Raw genomic sequence first — 20,264 nt, forward strand, 5'->3', positions numbered from 1 at the left:
TAAGCTTCCTCTGTTTAAACTGGCCCTGTAGGTAAATTCACATGAATGGTGCAAGCAGTCTGACCACTGGACCAAATGCTTTGCAAATTAAGCACATATTCATACCGTGATGAATGAGAAGATAACAAACAGAGCTTTGTATTACGACAGAGTTACAGAGTAGATTCTTGTTTCTATCATTATCCTCACTCAAACAATAAGTAGATCATTAGAAATTGAATTAGCAGTGAGAAACCAAGTACCTGATAATGGATTTGATGATGATGCACCCTCTGACACCAGAAAATTAAATATCTCCCTGATTTTCACTTCTCTCATCACAGGATGGCAACAGTTCTGTGTGTGTGAATCGTGTCTATTAGGAGATGTAACAAAAACATCTCTGAAAGGGTCCTGTGGAAAGTGTTAATGCAAATTATCAGTTGGGGTGGGAATATAAATTGTGATGTAGACAGCACTGCTCCTAGGAGGGCAGTTCTTCCTCCTTCCTCTACCAGTATTGTACCTAAAATTCAGTGACCTCTTTGGGAGCAAGCACATTGCTTCTGTGCACACCAGGAACATGCATAAGCACACACACACAGAGTACCTGATCCTGCTTATCTCAGGAAATTCTGTATGAAGCTTACACATACATTAACAAAGCAGTGGTATTACATCCTCAGGGGAGTCTGGTTTAAAACTAAATAAGGAATACCTCCAGATGTCCCCTGTGCACTGAAGTAACTTGGATTCTTTCATGCACTTGAGCTACTCTTTTCACCAAACAGCACATTTACCCCCTAGAAGTTCTGCAACACCAGCCAGCAGCACCTACTCTAATCTCAGCCACTTGATCTCGTGCACTTTTTTAAAAAACAAAAAATAAAAAATTTAAATTATTTTGCTTTAAGTGCAAAGAAAACATTAAGCAAACTTTAAGTCAGTGAAAAATTCCTTTTTTTCATTGTGTCCTGTGTCCAAGAGCATTTCTCATCATAGTCAAAACAACCAGGGGAATTAATTGATGCCATATAGGGGTACTGTTATCAAATACAATTTTACTACTAATTTTAGCTTTAGGCAAAGTCTGGGTGAAATCTAAATTAATAAGTGGATTTTATTCCCACATCTTTCACATTATGCTTTGGAGCCTTTGCAGCATTCCCTTGATGAATTTTACTTAATAATAGTAGGCAGAAAATATCTCCCTGGGGTAACTCTAGAAAATACCTACATTTAGACGGTCCACGTTGAGAACGGAATTTGCTAACAGCACTTCAGAAGAAACCCACACCTAGTTCCAGGATTGCCCCGAAAATTAGCAATTCTCAAGCACTCATGTAATTATTGGTAAGCCCAGGACACTGCCTCCAGATTTAGAGTCTGAAACATCAGACTCTAAAGTCAGACTGAGCCCTCTGTCTCTAAGCCCCAGCTTTCTGGCAGCACATCACCAGCAGATGCAGACAGCCAGAAGACCTGCTCAGCAATTGGTTCAGCAACTATCCAGAGTTATGGGCTCCAGAAAGCCTGGTTTTCTTCTGGATCCTTTGGCAATAACAGAAGGGATTGTGAGAAGCATTTCTTCACCTTCCAGGCGCTACTTCTCCCTTTTTTATTATATATCCATGCACATAGAAAGTGTGGTTCTGTGTACTGTGTTGTGCAGCTATAAATATAATATTCAGGGGTAGCTTTGGAACCATTACATGTTTTTGAGGTCTATTTGTGAAGTCTCCATCTGACAACATGTCACTGATGGATGCATTTTAATTGCTGTCCCAGTCATTTGTGAACTCAGCATGCAATGTCTGATTTAGCAAGTGCGTATTTTCAGGTATAAATATTATAATAAATAACAGCAATAATGTTAAACCCCTGGACAAGGGGTAGAGGGATCTTGGAAGGCCATGTGAGGCAGAAGAAGCATCTCTGTTTTCCTCTCCTAACTTCACTTCTACTGCCAGTCTGACCTTATTGAAGTCCTGAGAGCTCTCCACAGACAATCCCCTGGCAGAGAGATGCTGCAGTGTGAGGGAGCACTGCACTAAGAGCACGAGGACTCCTGCCCTGAAGCCCAGGGACTCTGCACATCTCCCCTCATGTCCCTTCTCACTGAGGGGCAGTACTCTCACCACCCCCATGGTGCAATGGCTCTGCCTGGGTACCACTATTTTGCCTGCAAGGTTCCTTCAATGCAAAGACCTGCAGTTCCCAGAGTGGTGGCACATCGTGCAGCCAAGCTCTGAGGGGGATTGAGAGTGTGCTTTTTGTCTTAGAAGTACAGATTTTGAGCTTGGCCACCACACGTGATAAAAGTCATAGCTGAAGGTATCAACTGATATAGGTTTTCCTCTGTTCATTTTTATAAGATAAGGGGATAATGACCCCATTGTATGTACAGGTAGGATAATGCAGTTTGTTCTGTTCTATTCATGTCTCTAATGGGCACCAGAAGTTCCAGGAGAAGAATAATAATTTGAACAAAGTTTTCAAAGCTTTATTTTCTTTTATCGACATTTGATTTTCTTCTTTTTTAAAATAAAAAAATGTGGGCATTTTAGTATGAATGGCGATAGATAGCCCCACCATGGCCAGAGAAAGCAAGATAAGCAGAAAGTAAAATTTATCTTCCTTGATTTATAGTAAGTTTTGTTCACTGAATCTTGGCACTTGACCTTGGCTTGGATTCTGCTTCACTGTCTCTGCATCCCACTCATGTTGCTGTCTGTGATGGAGTGAATGGTCTTCCAGCAGAGAGGCCTCTGAAGCATCAGCTAATTAGAATTTCAGCCTTCAGAAACATTTGACAAATTACAATAAATTTTGGTAGATCAGCAAGGCATTTCTGAATTGTTTCTCTTTGCCAATTTGCAAAGCACATAATGTGCAAGGTAAAGTGTTTGCCCTTCTGCTCTTGGTAGCCAACTGACCTGCATGCAGACACACAGCTCCACTGCTGCACGTGCTGCCTTTGCCTGGGGAAGAGAGTGCTGCTGGAGGGAATAAAGCAGAGAGATGGTGTAAAGAGCAGGCAGGAAGCTACAGCTCAGCAGGGCAGAGGATGGGGATCTGCTGGGAACCCGGCTGTGGCAGCAAACGGGGAGTGGCTGTAAGGGAAACAGATGGGAAGAAAGGCAGATGGGAGATTAGGATTCAAACACATTGTAACCCAAACTTTTTTAAATCAGATGGTCATGGAAAAATGTAGTTTGCTTCCAGTCACTCCTAGAGATTGAACTGGATGATGTCAAGAATTCCCTTACAATAAATATTACTTTTTCTTTAGCATCAGCCCTCCAAATTGCAAGTGTTTCACTGTACAGTGTATACAATCAAAGGGTTTCCCTAACTAGGCTAAGACGACTGTAGCAAAAAATGTACATAAAATCAGATCCCCATGAGAACCCAACAGAAAGGTGATTTATTTATTTAAGGGGCCATATAGGAAATGCTACAAATAGGATTGGACTTTTTGAAATCGATATTTTTAAAATTTAAATCTTACATTGCTATTTGTATATAAAGTTCTGTAGCTACGTTAGAAAAATTCACATATAAGAATTTAGAACCAAAAGATCTATGATAATTTTAATAAATTTAAAAAAAAACCAGCAACAACAAAATCAAAACAAACAACCACAGAGAAGAAACTTGTTTAAAGGACCTGGAGGAAAAAATAATTTCAGAGTAGGTGACAAATTCATAGAGCAGATAAAGCAGCACATAAGGAATCCATGTCTGCTAGACCAAGGCTCTGAATTAACTTTAGAAGATGGAGCCAGGAAGCAGCAAAGAGGATAAAATGAACCATGTGTCCTGGAATAATTAGATAATTCTCTGACACAGCCCACGCATTTTGGCTGGTTCAGGCCTGTTTCATGGCTGGTTCCCTGTTTTCCAATGTCCCTCACTCTGGTAAGTTCCTCTGCAACCACAAGCAGATGTTCTCTAGACTAAAATTCAGAGCAGGGAAAATAAGTTATATTGAAAGGTTCAAATAACTAGTGGGGTCATGAGCAATCTGCCCAGAGTTGATGATGCTTTGGAGACACTTTGAGAGCAGATACATAAGCATGAAGTGGGAAGGAGGCATCATTTTCTAGATCTAAATAGACCACAGACTGTGCTCTTAAAACATCTCTGCACGTTCATGGGGGAAAAAGGCAAGGGAAAACAGCACATCTACGTGATTATTTCCCAAGATGTTGTACTCATAAAAAAGTTCATTTGTCATTGAGATGATTTATTGTGTTCTTCACTTGGAGCTATTGTCAGTCCACAAGAGCTATTTCACTAATCTACAACTGTGTCAAATCAAAGTTTTACAGATCTGTCATTTTATCCAGATTATTTTTAGTGCAGGTGTTTTGCTTACACAGAAGGAAGCAGCAATATATTGTGATCAAAGAGGACTTGAAAGTCCAGAGTGCCAACAGCAGCTCTCCATCAGGTGCCAGCTGACTCATTGGCTTTTAATGTGTAACTAAGGACTAGCAATCAAGGTAGAAGTTGATAAGACTGTCTCACTGAAGTTAACAGGAGTGAACAAATGCTGTCCTAATGAATACTGATGCTGACTCAGTTAACACTGCTAAAACATTAGAAAATTGGAATAAAAAGTGTAGGGAATGTTATGATGGGTTAACATCTCTCTCATTTCTGTGGATTAAATCGCTGCAGACCTACGGGTTCCTTCCTTTGCCTCAGTTCCACTCTGCTGTGCCCGGACCCCGCTACACCCCTCGCAGCCGCTCTGGGCGCCTCACGGCCCAAGAGGCAGCACCGCAGAGGCGCGGCCGTGCGGGGCCGTGCGGGGCCGTGCTTTGTGCAGCGGAGCGGGGCCGTGCGGGGCCGTGCTTTGTGCAGCGGAGCGGGGCCGTGCGGGGCCGTGCGGGGCCGTGCTTTGTGCAGCGGAGCGGGGCCGTGCGGGGCCGTGCGGGGCCGTGCTTTGTGCAGCGGAGCCCTCGCCGCGCCCCCGCCCGGCCCGCCCCGGCCCGCCCCGGCCCCCGGGCGGCCAATGCACGGGCGGGGAGGCACAGCCGGGGAAGGAGCCGGGGAAAACATCAATCCCAACTTTCTCACCTTGACGGGAACCGAGCGCTCCCGATGTGTCCCCTCCCGCCGCCCTCCCTGCCAGCCCAGCCTCCCCAGGAGGGCCGTCCGACGGGCCGGGCTCGCCGCGCCAGCTGTCCCCTGTCCCTGGAGGGGGACAAACCCGAGTAGGGGGTGCCCCTGGGTACGGTCCCCCTCGGTCCCTGCTGCCCGGGCGGGCCGCGGGCAGGGGCGGCAGCGCGGCGGGGCTGGATGCGGCTGCCATGGGGAGCGGGGCTCCCCTCGGACCGAGCCTGCTGCGGGCGGCGCTGCTGCTCGCTCTCTGCCCCGCCGCCGGCAGCACCTGGATGTGAGTAGCCGGGGTCAGGGTGGGAGGGCTGCGCCGAGCCCGTCCCCTCGTGTCCGTCGGGGCCCGGCGCTGACGGGCCGCTGCCTCCGCAGGTGGCTGGGCATCGCCGCCGCCGGCGGGCCCGAGAAGCCGGGCTGCGCCAGCCCTCCGCTGAGCCGCCGGCAGCAGGACCTGTGCGAGCAGAAGCCGGAGCTGATGGCCGCGATCCGGGAGGGAGCGCGCCTGGGGCTGCAGGAGTGCCGCAGCCAGTTCCGACACGAGCGCTGGGACTGCCGCTCGCCGCCCGCCGCCCGCCGCGGCAGCGCCGGCCCCGGGCAGCAGCTGAGCAGCGGTGAGTGAGCGACCGAGGGACCGCCCCGAGGCACCGCTGCCCGCTCGGCGGGGCGGGGACCGGGCTGCCCCGGGGGAATGGGTTTGCACGGCCAGGAGCCCGCGGGGCCGCGGCGGGGACCGTCCGTGCGTCCCCTCGGCAGAGCCGGGCAGGGAGGTGCCCGCCGCCGTCCCGGGAGGTACCGCGGGCGCACGAAATGCACCGAGCGGACCAAACCCGCGCTTGTCTTTGCAACGCTGCTGCTGCTTCTTGTAATTTTCGCGTAGTACGTCCGTGGATGACACTGCCCGTAGGTAGATCCACTTAGCTATATTGAAATACTGTTGTTCTTAGACTTCGGTTGGGTTTATCCCCTTGTGTCATAGTTACTTAAATAAGTGGGCTTATGACATATTGTTTCAGAAAGGTCACTTGCAGGCAAAATGTCTGCTCAGGACACTAAATACAATGTGAAATGCTTTAAAATATATAATATGTGCTCAGTTATGTGATAATGATCAGCACAGTGAAACCAAAGGTGCTTTTTTGCATAAAATAACTATAAAATTGCTGGAATTTCCACTGAAACAAGGATGAGGTTTTTTGTATCAAATGTCGCACCAAAACTTTCCTGCAAGTTGCAAGGATCCTGCAACTTTTTTTTTTTTTTTTTTTAGCTCCCTGGTCACTGATTGTGTGATGGATGTGATTTTAAGTTTTGTAGTACTTCACTTTGTGTTCATGCAATCTTTGTACTAAAGCAGTGTAAACCCCCCCAAGTTTTAACCATGAAAACATAAAGTGAGGAATAAAAGATTGTGCATATTCCAAAAAGGAAAGGGGAAAAAAAGAAAATGGGAGTTTTCCCCACTGTATGGAGCCATATGTGTGTTAGTCCTTCTGTTCAACAGGAAGGACTGTTCCTGAAGACTCATAAATGAGTGCCACTCTTCACCCACACAGCTTCACTAGTGTGGACTGTGGAAGCCTTTTATGATGGTACCAGCACCACAGACTTATACAAACAGGAGAAACAAACAGGAATTTTCCTGCCCATGAGCAGAAACATTGGAGACTGGAAATGAATAATTTTCACGAGAGTGAAAATTGGCCCATTTCAGTAAAATTTCAGCTACATTTATTGACCACTCATTGATATTCAATTTGCTTCGAGTATGCCTTACACAGTAATGTGTTAAATGTGGCTGGGTGCCACATTATGCCAGAAGTTTCAGAGAATGGGGCAGGCCTAAGAAGCCAGTCTAACAAGTAAAGACCTTTCATGCTGCTGTCTTTCCCATGGCCAGCTTTTTCTAGGAAAAGCACATGGCCAAAATATCTTTGTGCTGATTTCTGCCTCGTTTAAGACTTTTGGGACTCTTTGCAACCTTTGTGAATTAGAAGAACATCAATGTTTGCTAAATTTAGCATGAGGTAAGTTTTGGCCCTGTACCAAAGTAACCTGGGATCATGACAGCTTCTCTGAGATTTAGACTGACCTTTTCTTCTTCAAATCAATATGAATAGTGAAAAGCAGAGTGAAGAGTAAGGGGTTTGGAATGTGTGGGTCATTTGGAGTTTGATTCTTCATTTATTATTTGGCTTGAAAATTTCTGTGGCAAATAAAATTCCTAATCAGATTTAGAAAGAAGTTACCAAAATTTGGTACCATTACCAGTAGTGAGAAACAGCATCATTAATAGCACGGCCATATGAAGAGGCCATGCCCTGAAGCCGTTCTGGGGTATGAACATCCACTGCTTTGAACAAGTTGACACTACAGACCAAGCTGTGATGACTCTAAACTTTTAACTTTTAACTGTTATTAACTTTTAATAATCATCTGCCTTGTAAAGTTCCTTTCTGCAGCCCATGTGGGTCGTGGGGTCTCTGTGTGGGGTTTGGGGTCCCAGTGTGGGCTTTGGGGACCTCTGTTTTGGGGTGTGGGGATCCCATCATGGGGCGAGGGGTCAGTTTGGAGTTTGGGGACCTCTGTTTTGGGGTGTGGGCGCCAGGAAGGTGACCAGAGGCAGTTGTGGGGTAATGTTGGCTCGCCTCGCTGTGCAGGCACGAAGGAGACGGCGTTCGTGTCGGCGGTGACGGCGGCGGGGCTGGTGCACTCGGTGACGCGCTCCTGCAGCGCGGGGAACATGACCGAGTGCTCCTGCGATGTCACCCTGCGGCACGGCGGCTCCGCCAGCGAGGGCTGGCACTGGGGAGGCTGCTCGGACGACATCCACTACGGAATGTCCTTCAGCAGGAAGTTCCTGGATGTGCCTTTGAAGAACGCGACGGGCAAGAGCGGGCTGGTGGCCATGGACCTGCACAACAACGAGGCTGGCAGGCAGGTGGGTGTCACTCGGGTGTGGCAGCAGCCCTCGATCACCTTCGCTGGCAAAGCGACGCCAGGCAGAGGAGGTGGGGCCTTGGCTGCAGGTATTCGTGGGGCCAGTGGCAAGAACAGCAGTAACATCACCAAAGAAGCATGTAGAAGCTCAGAATCAGAGCTGGTTTTAACCAACTGATTTCTGCATGTTAAAATAAAATCCACAAAATAATTAATAAATGAGTGCTTAAATAGTAAATTTATCTTAATTAGATATTTCATATTCAGTTACAAACTTGAAAGAATCCTGTTATCATCATAATATGATATGATTTCTGTCACTGATTATTCTGTTATTATCATGACCTGCATTTATAATTCTCTCTAATACTGAATGAGAAGGCCAGCTGGACACAGGGCCTCATTACTCATCTTGCAGTCTGCAGTCCACACCTGAGAGTGCAAGTTTAGCATTGTTCAGAGGAGAAATCAAGAGTTAATATTTTCTTTAAAAACATGGGATAGAAATGACACCTTCAAAGTAGCTCATTGTTTAGAACATACATCAAAGAAGTGAAAGGAGACTGATTTTGGATGGCTTTTTTCAGTCCAAAGAACTTCTAACCCAGGCTTGCAGAGGAAAACTGTGTGTTTGGATGTGTGACATTGGATTTTCCTTCCTGTCCTGCAGAGGATGCAAAATGGGGGCAGCAATAGCCTGTACAGGAAGATATGAGCCTTAATCTAGTGCTTGGAGCTTTCATCTGGAATGACAGAGATCTGTATTATTTTTCCTTTAAAATTACTTTCTTTGCTTTACCTTGGAGATTTCATCTTAATGGTTCTATCTGGGCTCATATTACTTTAAATCTGTTCTGCTCAGTGACAAGCTTTAACTAAAGGGGAAAAAAAGAAAGGGAAAAACTCTGGTTTTCACTACACATATTGATGGACTCCATTGTGACTCCGAAATTTCCTGTAGCTGGAAGTAGCATCAGTGGGTTTTACTGCAATCAACTTTCCTATCTGCCATAGACAAGGAATAGCCATAGTAAGCCATCATAAGAGCCATGGTGGTATAACTGAAAATTACTTTAATTTGAAGTAATTTTTACAGGTAATATGTGTTATTTCATTTAAACTATATAGTTGGAAAAGCAGAAAATCTTTCAGGTTCCTTCCAACTGAAACCATTCCATGATTCTGGGTGACAAAGACCCTATTTATAACTGAAGTAGTTGAAGCAAACTTTAAACTTAAGTAAAAGATGAGATCTAAAAGCTATGAGTTTAATTAGATGTCAGTCAGCTAAATCACCTCCAAGGAAAGGTGATTGGTTTCTTGTAGGAGGAGATGTTAATAAGAGGAACAGAACATACAATTATTATTTCTTTAAGGAAAGAGCAAAGAGTTGTTTATCATATTTGTAGAGCGAGATAGTTAAGGAAGAAATATATATAGTCAGCTTCCATTCATAAATATTTTGTAATTTAATGGCAAAATGTAGGATAAATCAAATATTTTGATCACTGTCCAGAATAAAAATCAATGTTTGTTGTTGGTACTTGGGATTTCTAGCAGCAATATTATCTGAAGTTTAGCATAACTCTTCAATTTGTATTTTCAAATCTTAACTAGGAGTTGCTGGAAAATGTTGGCCTTCATGTTTTGGGGCTTACAAGAAGGATGTTTTGATATCTTTTGATGACCTTGTGTAATAAATACTATCATGTTTGGTGTCTTGCAAGAGCAGTCTTCCAGGGACAGTACTTCTGTGTTTGTTTGGAGTTAGTAAGAGAACTGGTATGTGCAGAATTCTCTTAGTTATCTCTTATTTCAGTACAAAATGTTATTTTATACTTCCACATCTCATAGTTATCATATCGACATATAAAAATTTTAAAACTGTTTATCTTTTGAGTTCTCCAGTAATCCAACTCTCAGAAGGTTCAGGTTGCATTCTTATTCTGCTACAAGATAAACATTCATCATCCTTTAGCACGGCAATTTTCAGTGTGCTTAGGTGTGCATATGTGAGCTGGGCTCTTCTGCTCCTTGTACAAAAGGATGTGGGGAGTCAGGCACATATGGGTTCACTATTATTGTATTAGTATTATTTCACTGCTGGAAAAATTCTGCTCACTTTTCCACTTGTGGAAATTTATTTGATGTGGGACCTGTTTGGAGAGTTTGTTTTTACTGATGCTTGTGAATTGGTAAGAGACTCACCAAGTTTGGAACTGTTCTTAAGTGCACCTCTGGTAGGACATGTGCTTGTCTTCATGAATAATCATATTAGTTCTACCAGTGTCTGAAACTGGGACATTTGATGACAGGCATTGGTTCCTGTGCCAAAACAAGTACTGGCAGTCCTTGTCTCACAGCTGAGAGTAGTGCCTGCAAGCAGAAAGCTCAGCTTGGATGTGTTAAGCATTAACTGGCATTAGAGGGTATGCAAACTGTGATTCCATTGACACTCTTTGCTGCAAATCAGTCTCTGCTTTCTGCCCCATCTGTCTGTTCTAGCCACAGATTCCCACCCTATGCTGCTCCCTCTGTTAATTGCACTGGATCAGTGAAAGGAAGGCAGTTTAAAAATGATCTTTCTCTCAGGTTTAATTTTAAAAAAGAGCAGTGTTCATCCCTGTTCATCACTTGACCCTGCGCTTTTGTTGTGCGTGTTGTACCACCAAGGCTGAGGGGCAATAGGGGCAGGAGGAGCTGCTCAGATGGGTCTGTGGCAGACCACAATGCTGGTGCTCCCAGCTCAGTCACCACTCTGCTCATTTCTCACAAGCTATCAGTCAGTTCCATGGCCCACCAAAGAAAGCCTGTCCCAGCTTGCTCAGAAGGACACATCCATCCACCAGGTTTCTGTGACAGTGCTCCTCTGAAGCTCTCCATGGAATTTTGTTTCGTATGGAAAATCCTCTCACTAGTTCATGAGTAACTGAACAGATTCTCTATATGAACCTAAAATGTGAAACAGAACACTGGTTGTGTGGTCAGTCATGGTCCCAGTAACTCTGCAGTCACCGTGCACTGCTGAGACACAGGGGTATGCTGCAGCTGTGTCCCACCTGAAGGCCATGTTGGCTCTATAGGTACATTCTTAGGTCTTCTTGCACCATCAGGAGATGCCTAATCCCTAAATTTTGTGAGTTGTTCAATTATGGGAGATTTTTCATTGAAGTTTATGTGACAGACTGAGATGCAGTAGCATGTTCTGTGATCAGGCAAAGCAAAATGTCATCTCCCTGTGCTGGCAACTTAAAGTATATTGGACTCCAAGCTTAAAATTTGGCCATCCTAGCAGCTGGTAAGCAAGACACTGAATCATATTTGTGTTTCTTTCATTCATCTGTTCCTTCATACACTGCTAATGTATGCCACATTTTTATATTCTGATATCAGTCTAAGAGGTCAACATTGGTTTCTGCTCCTGTTTCGAAACTCTGTCTCCCTCTACTTTTGTTTAATTCATCCTCAGAGAAAGGCTCTGAGTGTCATCTGCTGGACTACTTGCCCACATGGCCCTTAGGACCTAGCAGGTATGTGCAGAGCTTCCTCTGACAGTTTCTGGATCCTTCTGCCCTTAGTAAGTACTTTATTATACTGCAGTGAAAATGAGGATTACATCTGTAACCTTACAAATCTACTAGCACAATATGATTTAAAACTACTTTGAAATTCTAGTTACTTGACAAAAATAACTTATCATTCAAAATTGGAAAAATGCCATTAAATCCTTTCTATTTTTAAGTTGAGTGTAAAATTTATCTTTTGATATTGTGTTTGATATTCACATTTATTAGGTCATCTGTCTTCTGACAGACTTTTTGTCCTTGTATTTTAAATTCTCATCTGCCCCAATCACTCTTACATCTTAATGAATCATATTCTGACTACCCAGTGATTCCATTGTTGACAGATTCTTGAGATATGAGCAAGGTCAAGTCTGTCTACTAAAGAGAAACTAGTCTGTGTAGAAGAGATGGTAAGTATCTACCATCTAGCAGTTGATTTGCCACTAAAAGAGTCTGTGTGTGCTCATGGGTGAGAGTTTGCTTGCTGCAATATTGTTATTTCTTCCAGTAGTGGAGAAAAATCTCCCATTGCAAAAGCAGCCCACAGCATGTGGAAGTATTTCCTGTACAGTATTTCGAGTACCTCTTTGCCAGGTTTAGTTTGTAAAGGCTGTTCTAGGTCAAGGGCACATGCCTGCTCTTCCTTGCTAATGTTTTTTGTGAATGTCTTGCATATTTGGCTTCCACAGTAACCTCCACCTACAAATCATTCCTGTTTATTCACCAAAGATGTGACTCCAAGCAAACACTTTGGTCATGTGTTTTTTTAAGGTTTGTAGAGTTTTATGCAAATGCCAGCTCAAGACTGAGTCAACACCTTTGGGGCAGAATGTGCCGGGGGCCTCAATGCCCGGTGAAACCAATGGAGTAGCCATGCTGGACTCATCCCAAACTTCAGTGACCACAGTCACCATGATGAAAAGTCTCAGTTTAGCACAGAGAATAGAAATAGCTCATTTGATTTGCTGTATGCCTTGGAATTTTGGAATTTTGAGGATGGCATTTGTGCTGCCTGAGTTACCAATATGGAGTCTGGGGCTTGAGTTTTTTTCTGGTCCTGCAGAGGGCCAGTGGGGCTTGGTAGGATTTCAGGTATCAGATCTCACTGCAGAATCAAGGCTTAGGAACTGGCACAAATGAAACAACTTTCTCAGGGGCAACCAGAGGAGGATGCTAGATTTTTCTTCCATGTTTTTATTTCAGTTTCAGAAAGACATAGACTGACAGCAGCTAGTCTATAATATATGTGGAGGCTGTAGGATAAGCAAAGGCTTAGGATGAAATTTAATAAACATCATGTAGTTGGGGTGTTGATTTGGTTTTTTTTCCCCCATGTTTTGGTAAAACTGGTTCCTTCAAAGAGGATTAATTTCAATATGCATTGGTCTTGATGCATGAGGAGTTTCAAGACAAACTTACTATGAGTTAATTTAAAATCCACACTTACTGTTAAATTTCCCAATTGCTTTGATTGTGGAAATTAAATAGGGGGGAAAGGTTAGTAAAATGGAAGATAGCAACATGGGCTTTCCACACTACTAACCAATGGCCCTTATGAATCTACAGGATGGCTCCAGAAGGTATGTTAATGCAAATGTAAAACAAACCAAAAATTATGATATCTGGTACTACATCTGTACATGTGTGATTTTTCAGTGCCTTTTTCAAACTCTAGTGTTTGTCATTAGAGGGTTGTCACAAGACTAATTGTATGATTTTATATGATGACAATTAGATGTTAGAGAAGGAAGTATTGTATTGATTGTCTCCTGAGTGTTTGAGTCAGTCTCAAGATAAAGGAAGTTGCTGCTTGTTTACAGATTCCAGTTGTTTGAGGCTTGATTATCCTATAAACTGTGCCAAAATTGTTATGTGGTACAAAAAGCTTAACACAGGCTTCCAATTCCCATTGTTGGTCAGACAGTTACTGTTCAGCCCAGCCCTTGCTTCTGCAGGGGCATGGAAAAGTAACTCATCTAAGTATTTAAGTATTTATTGTTGGCAAGAATTTCATTTAAGTGTTGGCAGTAACTGTGGAAATCTTGCTTAAACATTGACAGGTATAAAAGTAATGTGAGTGCAAATACCTAGCTGTGTTAAATGGAGCCATTATGAAACTGGAAACACTAGGAACTCGTACTAGAACTAGTTATGCCTAAATTAAAAGAACAGGGCTTAAGACTGTAAGTGAGAAGCACCTGAGATTTACTACAGATTACCTGAGCCAAAGACACCTCTGCTAAGCCATGGTGGGTCTTTTGACAGACTTTCTCTGAAGGCTGGAGATGTGGGCATCTTCCTGCTCTTCCATCAGTTTGCCCTCAGGTGCCTCCTCCCGTGCTGCATTGGGTGCTGAGCCACACTGGCTGCCCAGGCACTGTTGTGTGACTCCAGCCATTCCTGTGGCCTTAGTTACAAACAGGGTTGTCAATGTTTAGTGGTCTTCATGGTAGCTGTAAAGTACCCTTAAAAGGCAACATAACTGGACACTTACTTGCCCAGTCAGTGTCTTCCAAAATAGGAAGGGTGCCATGACCTGCCCTATCCTTGCTTTCCCTACTAGACCCTTTTGCCCATGACAGGACATGTCATTCAGGTATTTAGGATCCTCCAGAATGAAAAGCCATCCAGAAATCACAGCTTTCACTGTTGTGATCGATATTGCTACATTATGGCCATTGCAAACTGCAAATGAAAAGCAAGTCTGAAGATCGTGCCTCTCATAGTGGGGGTCCAGGGCTGGAAACCAGGTTCCTAACACGTGCTCTGACTTTCCTGTTGTGGAAATGGCAGTGGCAGCTGTAATATTAAATACTTTAAGACCTCTGTGCTGCTGATGTCAGGCAGCATTCCTGATGAATGAAGGAGCACATCCAAATGTCGTTCTCCCTTTGCTTTCAGGCTGTGGCAAAGCTGATGTCTGTGGATTGCCGTTGTCATGGTGTTTCTGGGTCCTGTGCAGTGAAAACTTGTTGGAAAACCATGTCATCCTTTGAAAAGATTGGCCGGTTTTTAAAGGAGAAGTATGAAAACAGCATACAAATATCAGACAGACTGAAAAAAAAGCTACGCAGGAAAGAGAAAAGCCAGAGAAAAATACCAATTGGGAAAGACGACCTGCTGTATGTGAACAAATCGCCCAATTACTGCGTGGAAGACCAAAAACTGGGGATCCCTGGCACTCAGGGCAGAGAATGTAACCGCACGTCGCAGGGGCCCGAGGGCTGCAACCTGCTGTGCTGCGGGCGCGGGTACAACACCCACGTCGTGCGGCACGTGGAGCGCTGCGAGTGCAAGTTCGTCTGGTGCTGCTACGTGCGCTGCAGGAGGTGCGAGACCATGACCGACGTACACACCTGCAAGTGAGGTGGAGTGCAGGAAACACGGCCAGAGCAGCCAGCCTGTGTGCTGCAGCCAGCCCGTGTGCTGCACACAGCTGCCCTGCCACGGGGGCAGCAGTCACTGTCACCATGCGGGATTTCAGAGGGGTCGGCCTGGGGGAACAGGTACTGCCACACCACGGGTAGTCCAAGTGAGCCTCGACTGAAAGGACAGCTGGGTAAACATCAGGCTGCATGCAGGGACAGCTTAAACACCAAAAAGGACTCTTGATGACACATTTGAACGTGTTACTCCATGAGCAGAGACAGATGCTGAACTTTTCAAGTATTTAATAGACACAATGTCCTGAAGATCCGTGTGGTGAAGAGGAGAAATCTCAAGATCTCATTAGCCAGAGACTGAAGAGTCAAGAGAGTTTGTAAAACTCTCATAGTCCTTATGTCTGTGCTTTTAAAACTGGGACTAGACAGTTCATTTCTGCAGACTTCAGAAAGACCCACAAAGATAGGGAAAGAGTTCAGCTGTTGAGCACGAAGCATTTGCTTTGCAGCCGTTCACAAAACTGCCTTCTGCAAAATGTGCCGAAAAGCATCGGGAAGTGAGGAACGTGTGTGACAGCAGAGAGCTCAGCAGTGTCTGCCTGGAAAAGGAGGGTCAAGCTGTGCCCTGGGGAGAGAGGCAGGAGCACAGATTGGTGAATGTGAATGGGGTACCAACAGCAACCTCAGGATTTTTAACTGGTTGTCCTTCAAACACACAAGGGACAGGTCTGAGAAGGGACAGAAATACAGTTTTATATTTGAAGGAAATAAAACCCTCTGCAGGCATTTCCTGAGTATCTGAGCACACATTTTGCAAGTCAGCTGGTTGTCACCCCACTCTTGAATTCTATGCAATAATCTGCCACATTCAGCCATCTCACTGGTGGTTCACCATCATTATCAAAATTAACCACATGAGATTTAGCCCAAAGGAATCTGCCATAAAGCAAAGGATTTTTTAGAACAGATTTTCTTTATAGAATCAGCAGCTAGAATTTTTCATTAGGTTGCATCTTCAGTAAGTTCAATGCACAATATAATTTATGGATTGGCTCACACCACTAAAATATTTAAACTAATGTTAATGTTTAAACTAATATTTAAACTAATGTTAATGATAACACTTTCCCTGTCTCAATATGTTAGCTTAATTTTATTTTACATCTGTGAAAGGTTGTTTATTTTTATGCAGTGATTTAATGCCTGGCTTAAAAAGCATCATGTGAAAGGATTACTGTTGTTTAATTGTGCAAAGAACTATTTTTGATAAGACAAGAAAGTTTATATTTTGTAAATATTTAAATTATGCAAGTTATGTAAAAGGTTTCCACAACTAATGTGATAAGACTACAACCCTTGAGATTTGTTGGTTAGATATTTGTTAATATTGTAGTAACCTTCAATTTAATTTTGTTTGCATGTGCTGGGGGAAATTAGTCAGAGAACTGCATCAATGTTAGAGTTTTTTATCATCAGGGTGGTTATAACTATTGCGGTTCGTACACACTGATGAGAAACACTACGATTTTCTAAATGGTTAGTTAATTAGTATTCTGCATACTTTCTTTTTGTTATTCTCTTAAATGCATTTTACAAACACTGAAATCCCAGCTCCAGCAGTAAGTACTCCCACTGAAATCCAGGGAAATTGGAAGGGTTTGCAATCCCTTAACTTCTTCCATACTAACAGCCAGTTTTTAGAAACTTGGGACAGTTTGGCTGAGGCTTTCAAAGTTACTTTGAAGAATTCATTTCCTAGTCATCAGTCATTTTCCAGGAAAGATGGTGACCAGATTCTGAACTGTCACTCTTTATTGGATGTATAAGTCAGGAAGAAGGAAACAAAATCTTCTGTGTTGTGGTATTTCACTGCCTTATGTGGGTTATTTTAGGAACATCAGTTCAGGAACAATGAAGTCCATTATCTGCTATTTAGACCTTTACTCCACATTTGGCCAGTCCATCTCCATTGGCCTGACCAAATTATTATCTTGGGACCACAAAAAAATCTGCTGTCTGTGAGGAAGGGTGCTCAGGATGCCAGTAAGGCACTGTCACAGGAGGTTTCAACACCTTCTTTGTGAAAACTTGGATGGGGAGAACATTTCACTGTGGAAGACCCTGAAGAGAGAGTTGTGAGCCCTGGTTGTTTCAGCAGTGAAAATAAACCCACAGGCTCCTCAGGCTGTGCCACAGGACTGATTGGCAGCATGGATGGGAGATGACCAAACAGCACTAAGTCCTGACAGAACAATACCATACTCTCTGCTGAGACCATACTTGGGATAATACAATTTTTGACACCTAAAATAACCTTAAAATATTATTTAAAGTCAGTAGTTTGCTGTTTTGGCTTTTGTTTTGTTTTGTTTTGTTTTTTTTTTTTTTTTCCTGTTTATTGATTGCAAGATCAGCAGGAGAAAGAGAATTAAGCAGCTGCTTTGGCTGCCTCAAGGGATCAGAAACTTCCCAGAGGCTGGAGTGATTTCCATGCTTTTTACATAGCAGACAATGTAGTTGGACTATTACAGTGCTCTCTGCTGATCCCTACCTCTCTCCCTATATATTCTAATTCCCTGAAACAGAGTTTTCATATCTGCATATTTCAAATGACAATAAACAGATGATCTTCATTTTATTAAATAATATACTACAAAACACAAGGTGTAGTTATATATGTGGTGGGTTAGGTCCTTTAGAGGCATCTAGAGAATTAAGACATAAATCAAGAAATCCACCGAGTATTTCAATGGGGTGCAAAGACCTGGGAACTTGAGAGTGTACTGATAAAAAAATGCTAAACATTCAATGCTGAAAAGGATAATTAGAGAACATTGATGTAGTATTTGGTAGACAAAAACATTTGCAAGCTATGTTCCACAGAAGATAGCACTCTCTTCTACTGCCATCCCTCAAGCTCAAAGAGGAGTCATGATTCCTCCTCAGTCTGGAGTGCCTTTCTTCATGTCTTTGCATGAGCCTGTAGCTGTGTCATGCTATGGACAACACCCTCAGAAAGGAGCAGACCTTTCTGAGGCAACAGGTGATTACAGATTTAGAGATTAGAGCAACTCAAATACAAGATTAAAGGAACTGGTTTGTGTGTTCTGGAGAGGAGAACCATAGGGCAAGGAAGAATGTAAAAAGATACCTAAGTGGACAGTCATCCATTTTTAACTTGCTAAAAAGTAATTATTTTCAGCTAAGAAGATGGGGACAGCACATGACCCAACCCTACTAGAGGGACAGTTAAGCACAGGAAATGATATCTGAGGAATCTGTTTCAACCTGAGTCTATGAAGGATGCCTTAGATCTTTGGAACCTTGAAAGGGATAACAGCAGAGGCAGCAAGGAGGAACTGAAAGTGGCTTTAATGTTACAAGAAATGCAAAGAAGCATCTCAAGTAGAGCATGTTCTCTCTTGCCATTGTTCACTTTTTCAGCCCCCAGGGAGCCAGGAGCAGGGTGTGGCTGAAGCTCAGGAGTTGGTGCCCTGCTGGCCTGGTGCTCAGAGGGTGAGAAGCAACGTCCCTTGCATCCCTTGTACAGCATCAGGAGCCACTGACACCTCATGATACCACTGAACACGTCAAGAGCTGTTCTCGCACCTTCCTGCTTCAGCCACAAAGTTCCCATCTAGCCTTACTCGTTTCTTCAAGTTTCTTTAACAGGACCCTTGCATTCAGGCTAGGCTACAGCCTTACAGCCTTAAAACTGAAGAGGATTTCATCAATAAAAAGTCCTTTGCTTAGCATCCACCTTAGTCATGACCCAAGTCAGTTAGGGAGGCACTGCAGCCCTTCCCATCCTTACAGAGCAGTCAGTCAGCACTTATGGTGGCAGTATTATTTCCCCTTTTGAAATTACCCACCTGGCCTCTTATTAATACACTTATTCTTGAAAAACACTCAGACTGCAGAAAACCCAAACAGTTCAGGAGACATTACATACACATGAAGCATTTAGCAGTCAATTAAATGTTTGAGCAAACTAAGTGCTACAGTAAGACATCTAGAAAGCAAAACATGCCGAGCAAAATAAAGCTTTTTCCAAAGTGGCAATCAGGAAACTAAGGCTGTAAAAGGGTCTGCTTTTCCCAGAGGGGAAAAGAAAAACCAGCTGGATCATGAAAGACACTAGGGAAGGTCCAGAGGGTACATCAAGGCAGACACCTCCTTCAGTTTCTTTCCTAGGACTCCTATTAATCCATATAAAGCACCATGAGTAAAGCAGTTGTGAGCTGTGATTTACATTGAAGTCATCTTCAGGTGCCTTGAATCCCAGTTTGGTGAAGATTAAACTGAAACCTTCTTGTGTCCTTCCCCCCCTCTTCTCACAGCTCTACTTTTTGAGGCAGACATACCTCAAAATCTTTCTCTTCCCTTTCCTTGCTGCTCTGTTCTCAACAAGCCTGCAAGATGCTACAGATGTTCCTATCACCTATGTTTCCATATAGGAAAATATGGAACCTGGAGCTTTGTCACACACAGGTATTTATACACCTGTACCTTCATCATTGCAACTGATTTCCTATCCCCAGCTGGAGAGAGGCCAGAAGTCATCTTGGTGCTTGGCAACTCAAATGAAATGCAGATGGATTACCAGAAAACCCTACTGATTTCAGAGAGTTCATCTCAGCAGCAGGATACTGTAACTTGCTCACTCAAGGCAGAGAAGGCAGGACCAGATCTTGCAGCAAGTCAGTAGAGCATGATGATGGAGAAAAGCCAGGACACCCCATTTGTGTGGCCACTCCAGTACAACTTCTAAATATTTGGCAAGAGTCTTATTAAATATGATACCATACAGCTTTGAGGACATGGCTTAGAGATAAAGAGGAAGATTTCCATCAAAATTTCAAGACTCAAATTATTTAAAATGCAACAAAAATAATTCTACCATTTCATTGTTTTAAAATATATTGTTTAAAGTTTGTTGCAGTTACAACTTTAAGGAGTTAAGAGAATCATGGTATCTCTACTCAACTCAGATTGCTAATAAAGGCACACATTCCCCATTTAATTTGCAGAGGAAATTTTAACTTTTTAATTTGAAGAAAGATGTAATATTCACTGGCATTCAAAGCCATAATAATGAAGACAAATGTAGTCCAGGGAAACTACTAATGCAGCCAAATAGGGTTTCTTCCTCTTAAAACCCTGCTGAGTAACTTCAAAATTATTTTGGTATTATTCTGGATAGCAGTGTAGTCAATACTGGCATACACACCAGCAGAACTGAATTTCTGTGAAAATTCCAGGAATTAAACAA

At 43.4% G+C, this 20,264-nt stretch overlaps 1 protein-coding gene across 1 annotated transcript; it reads left to right on the top strand.

The window, feature by feature from the left end:
- The first annotated feature begins 5,300 nt into the window (after nucleotides 1-5,300).
- Nucleotides 5,301-14,975, top strand: WNT16 (Wnt family member 16). The gene is made up of 4 exons (XM_066550542.1): nucleotides 5,301-5,386; nucleotides 5,479-5,717; nucleotides 7,764-8,044; nucleotides 14,511-14,975. The coding sequence occupies exons 1-4, from the start codon at nucleotides 5,301-5,303 to the stop codon at nucleotides 14,973-14,975; spliced, it is 1,071 nt and encodes a 356-aa protein (XP_066406639.1).
- The last annotated feature ends 5,289 nt before the right edge of the window (nucleotides 14,976-20,264 follow it).

The sequence above is a fragment of the Molothrus aeneus genome, chromosome 5, assembly GCF_037042795.1.
Source record: "Molothrus aeneus isolate 106 chromosome 5, BPBGC_Maene_1.0, whole genome shotgun sequence".
In the NCBI taxonomy this organism is placed as follows: domain Eukaryota; kingdom Metazoa; phylum Chordata; class Aves; order Passeriformes; family Icteridae; genus Molothrus; species Molothrus aeneus.

Bases quoted from the DNA above. Each gene is read 5' to 3' on its own strand.
- WNT16 (XM_066550542.1), top strand. From the start codon at position 5,301: ATGGGGAGCGGGGCTCCCCTCGGACCGAGCCTGCTGCGGGCGGCGCTG. The intron at 5,387-5,478 runs GTGAGTAGCCGG...CTGCCTCCGCAG, and splicing joins GCCGCCGGCAGCACCTGGAT to GTGGCTGGGCATCGCCGCCG. The intron at 5,718-7,763 runs GTGAGTGAGCGA...CTCGCTGTGCAG, and splicing joins CGGGCAGCAGCTGAGCAGCG to GCACGAAGGAGACGGCGTTC.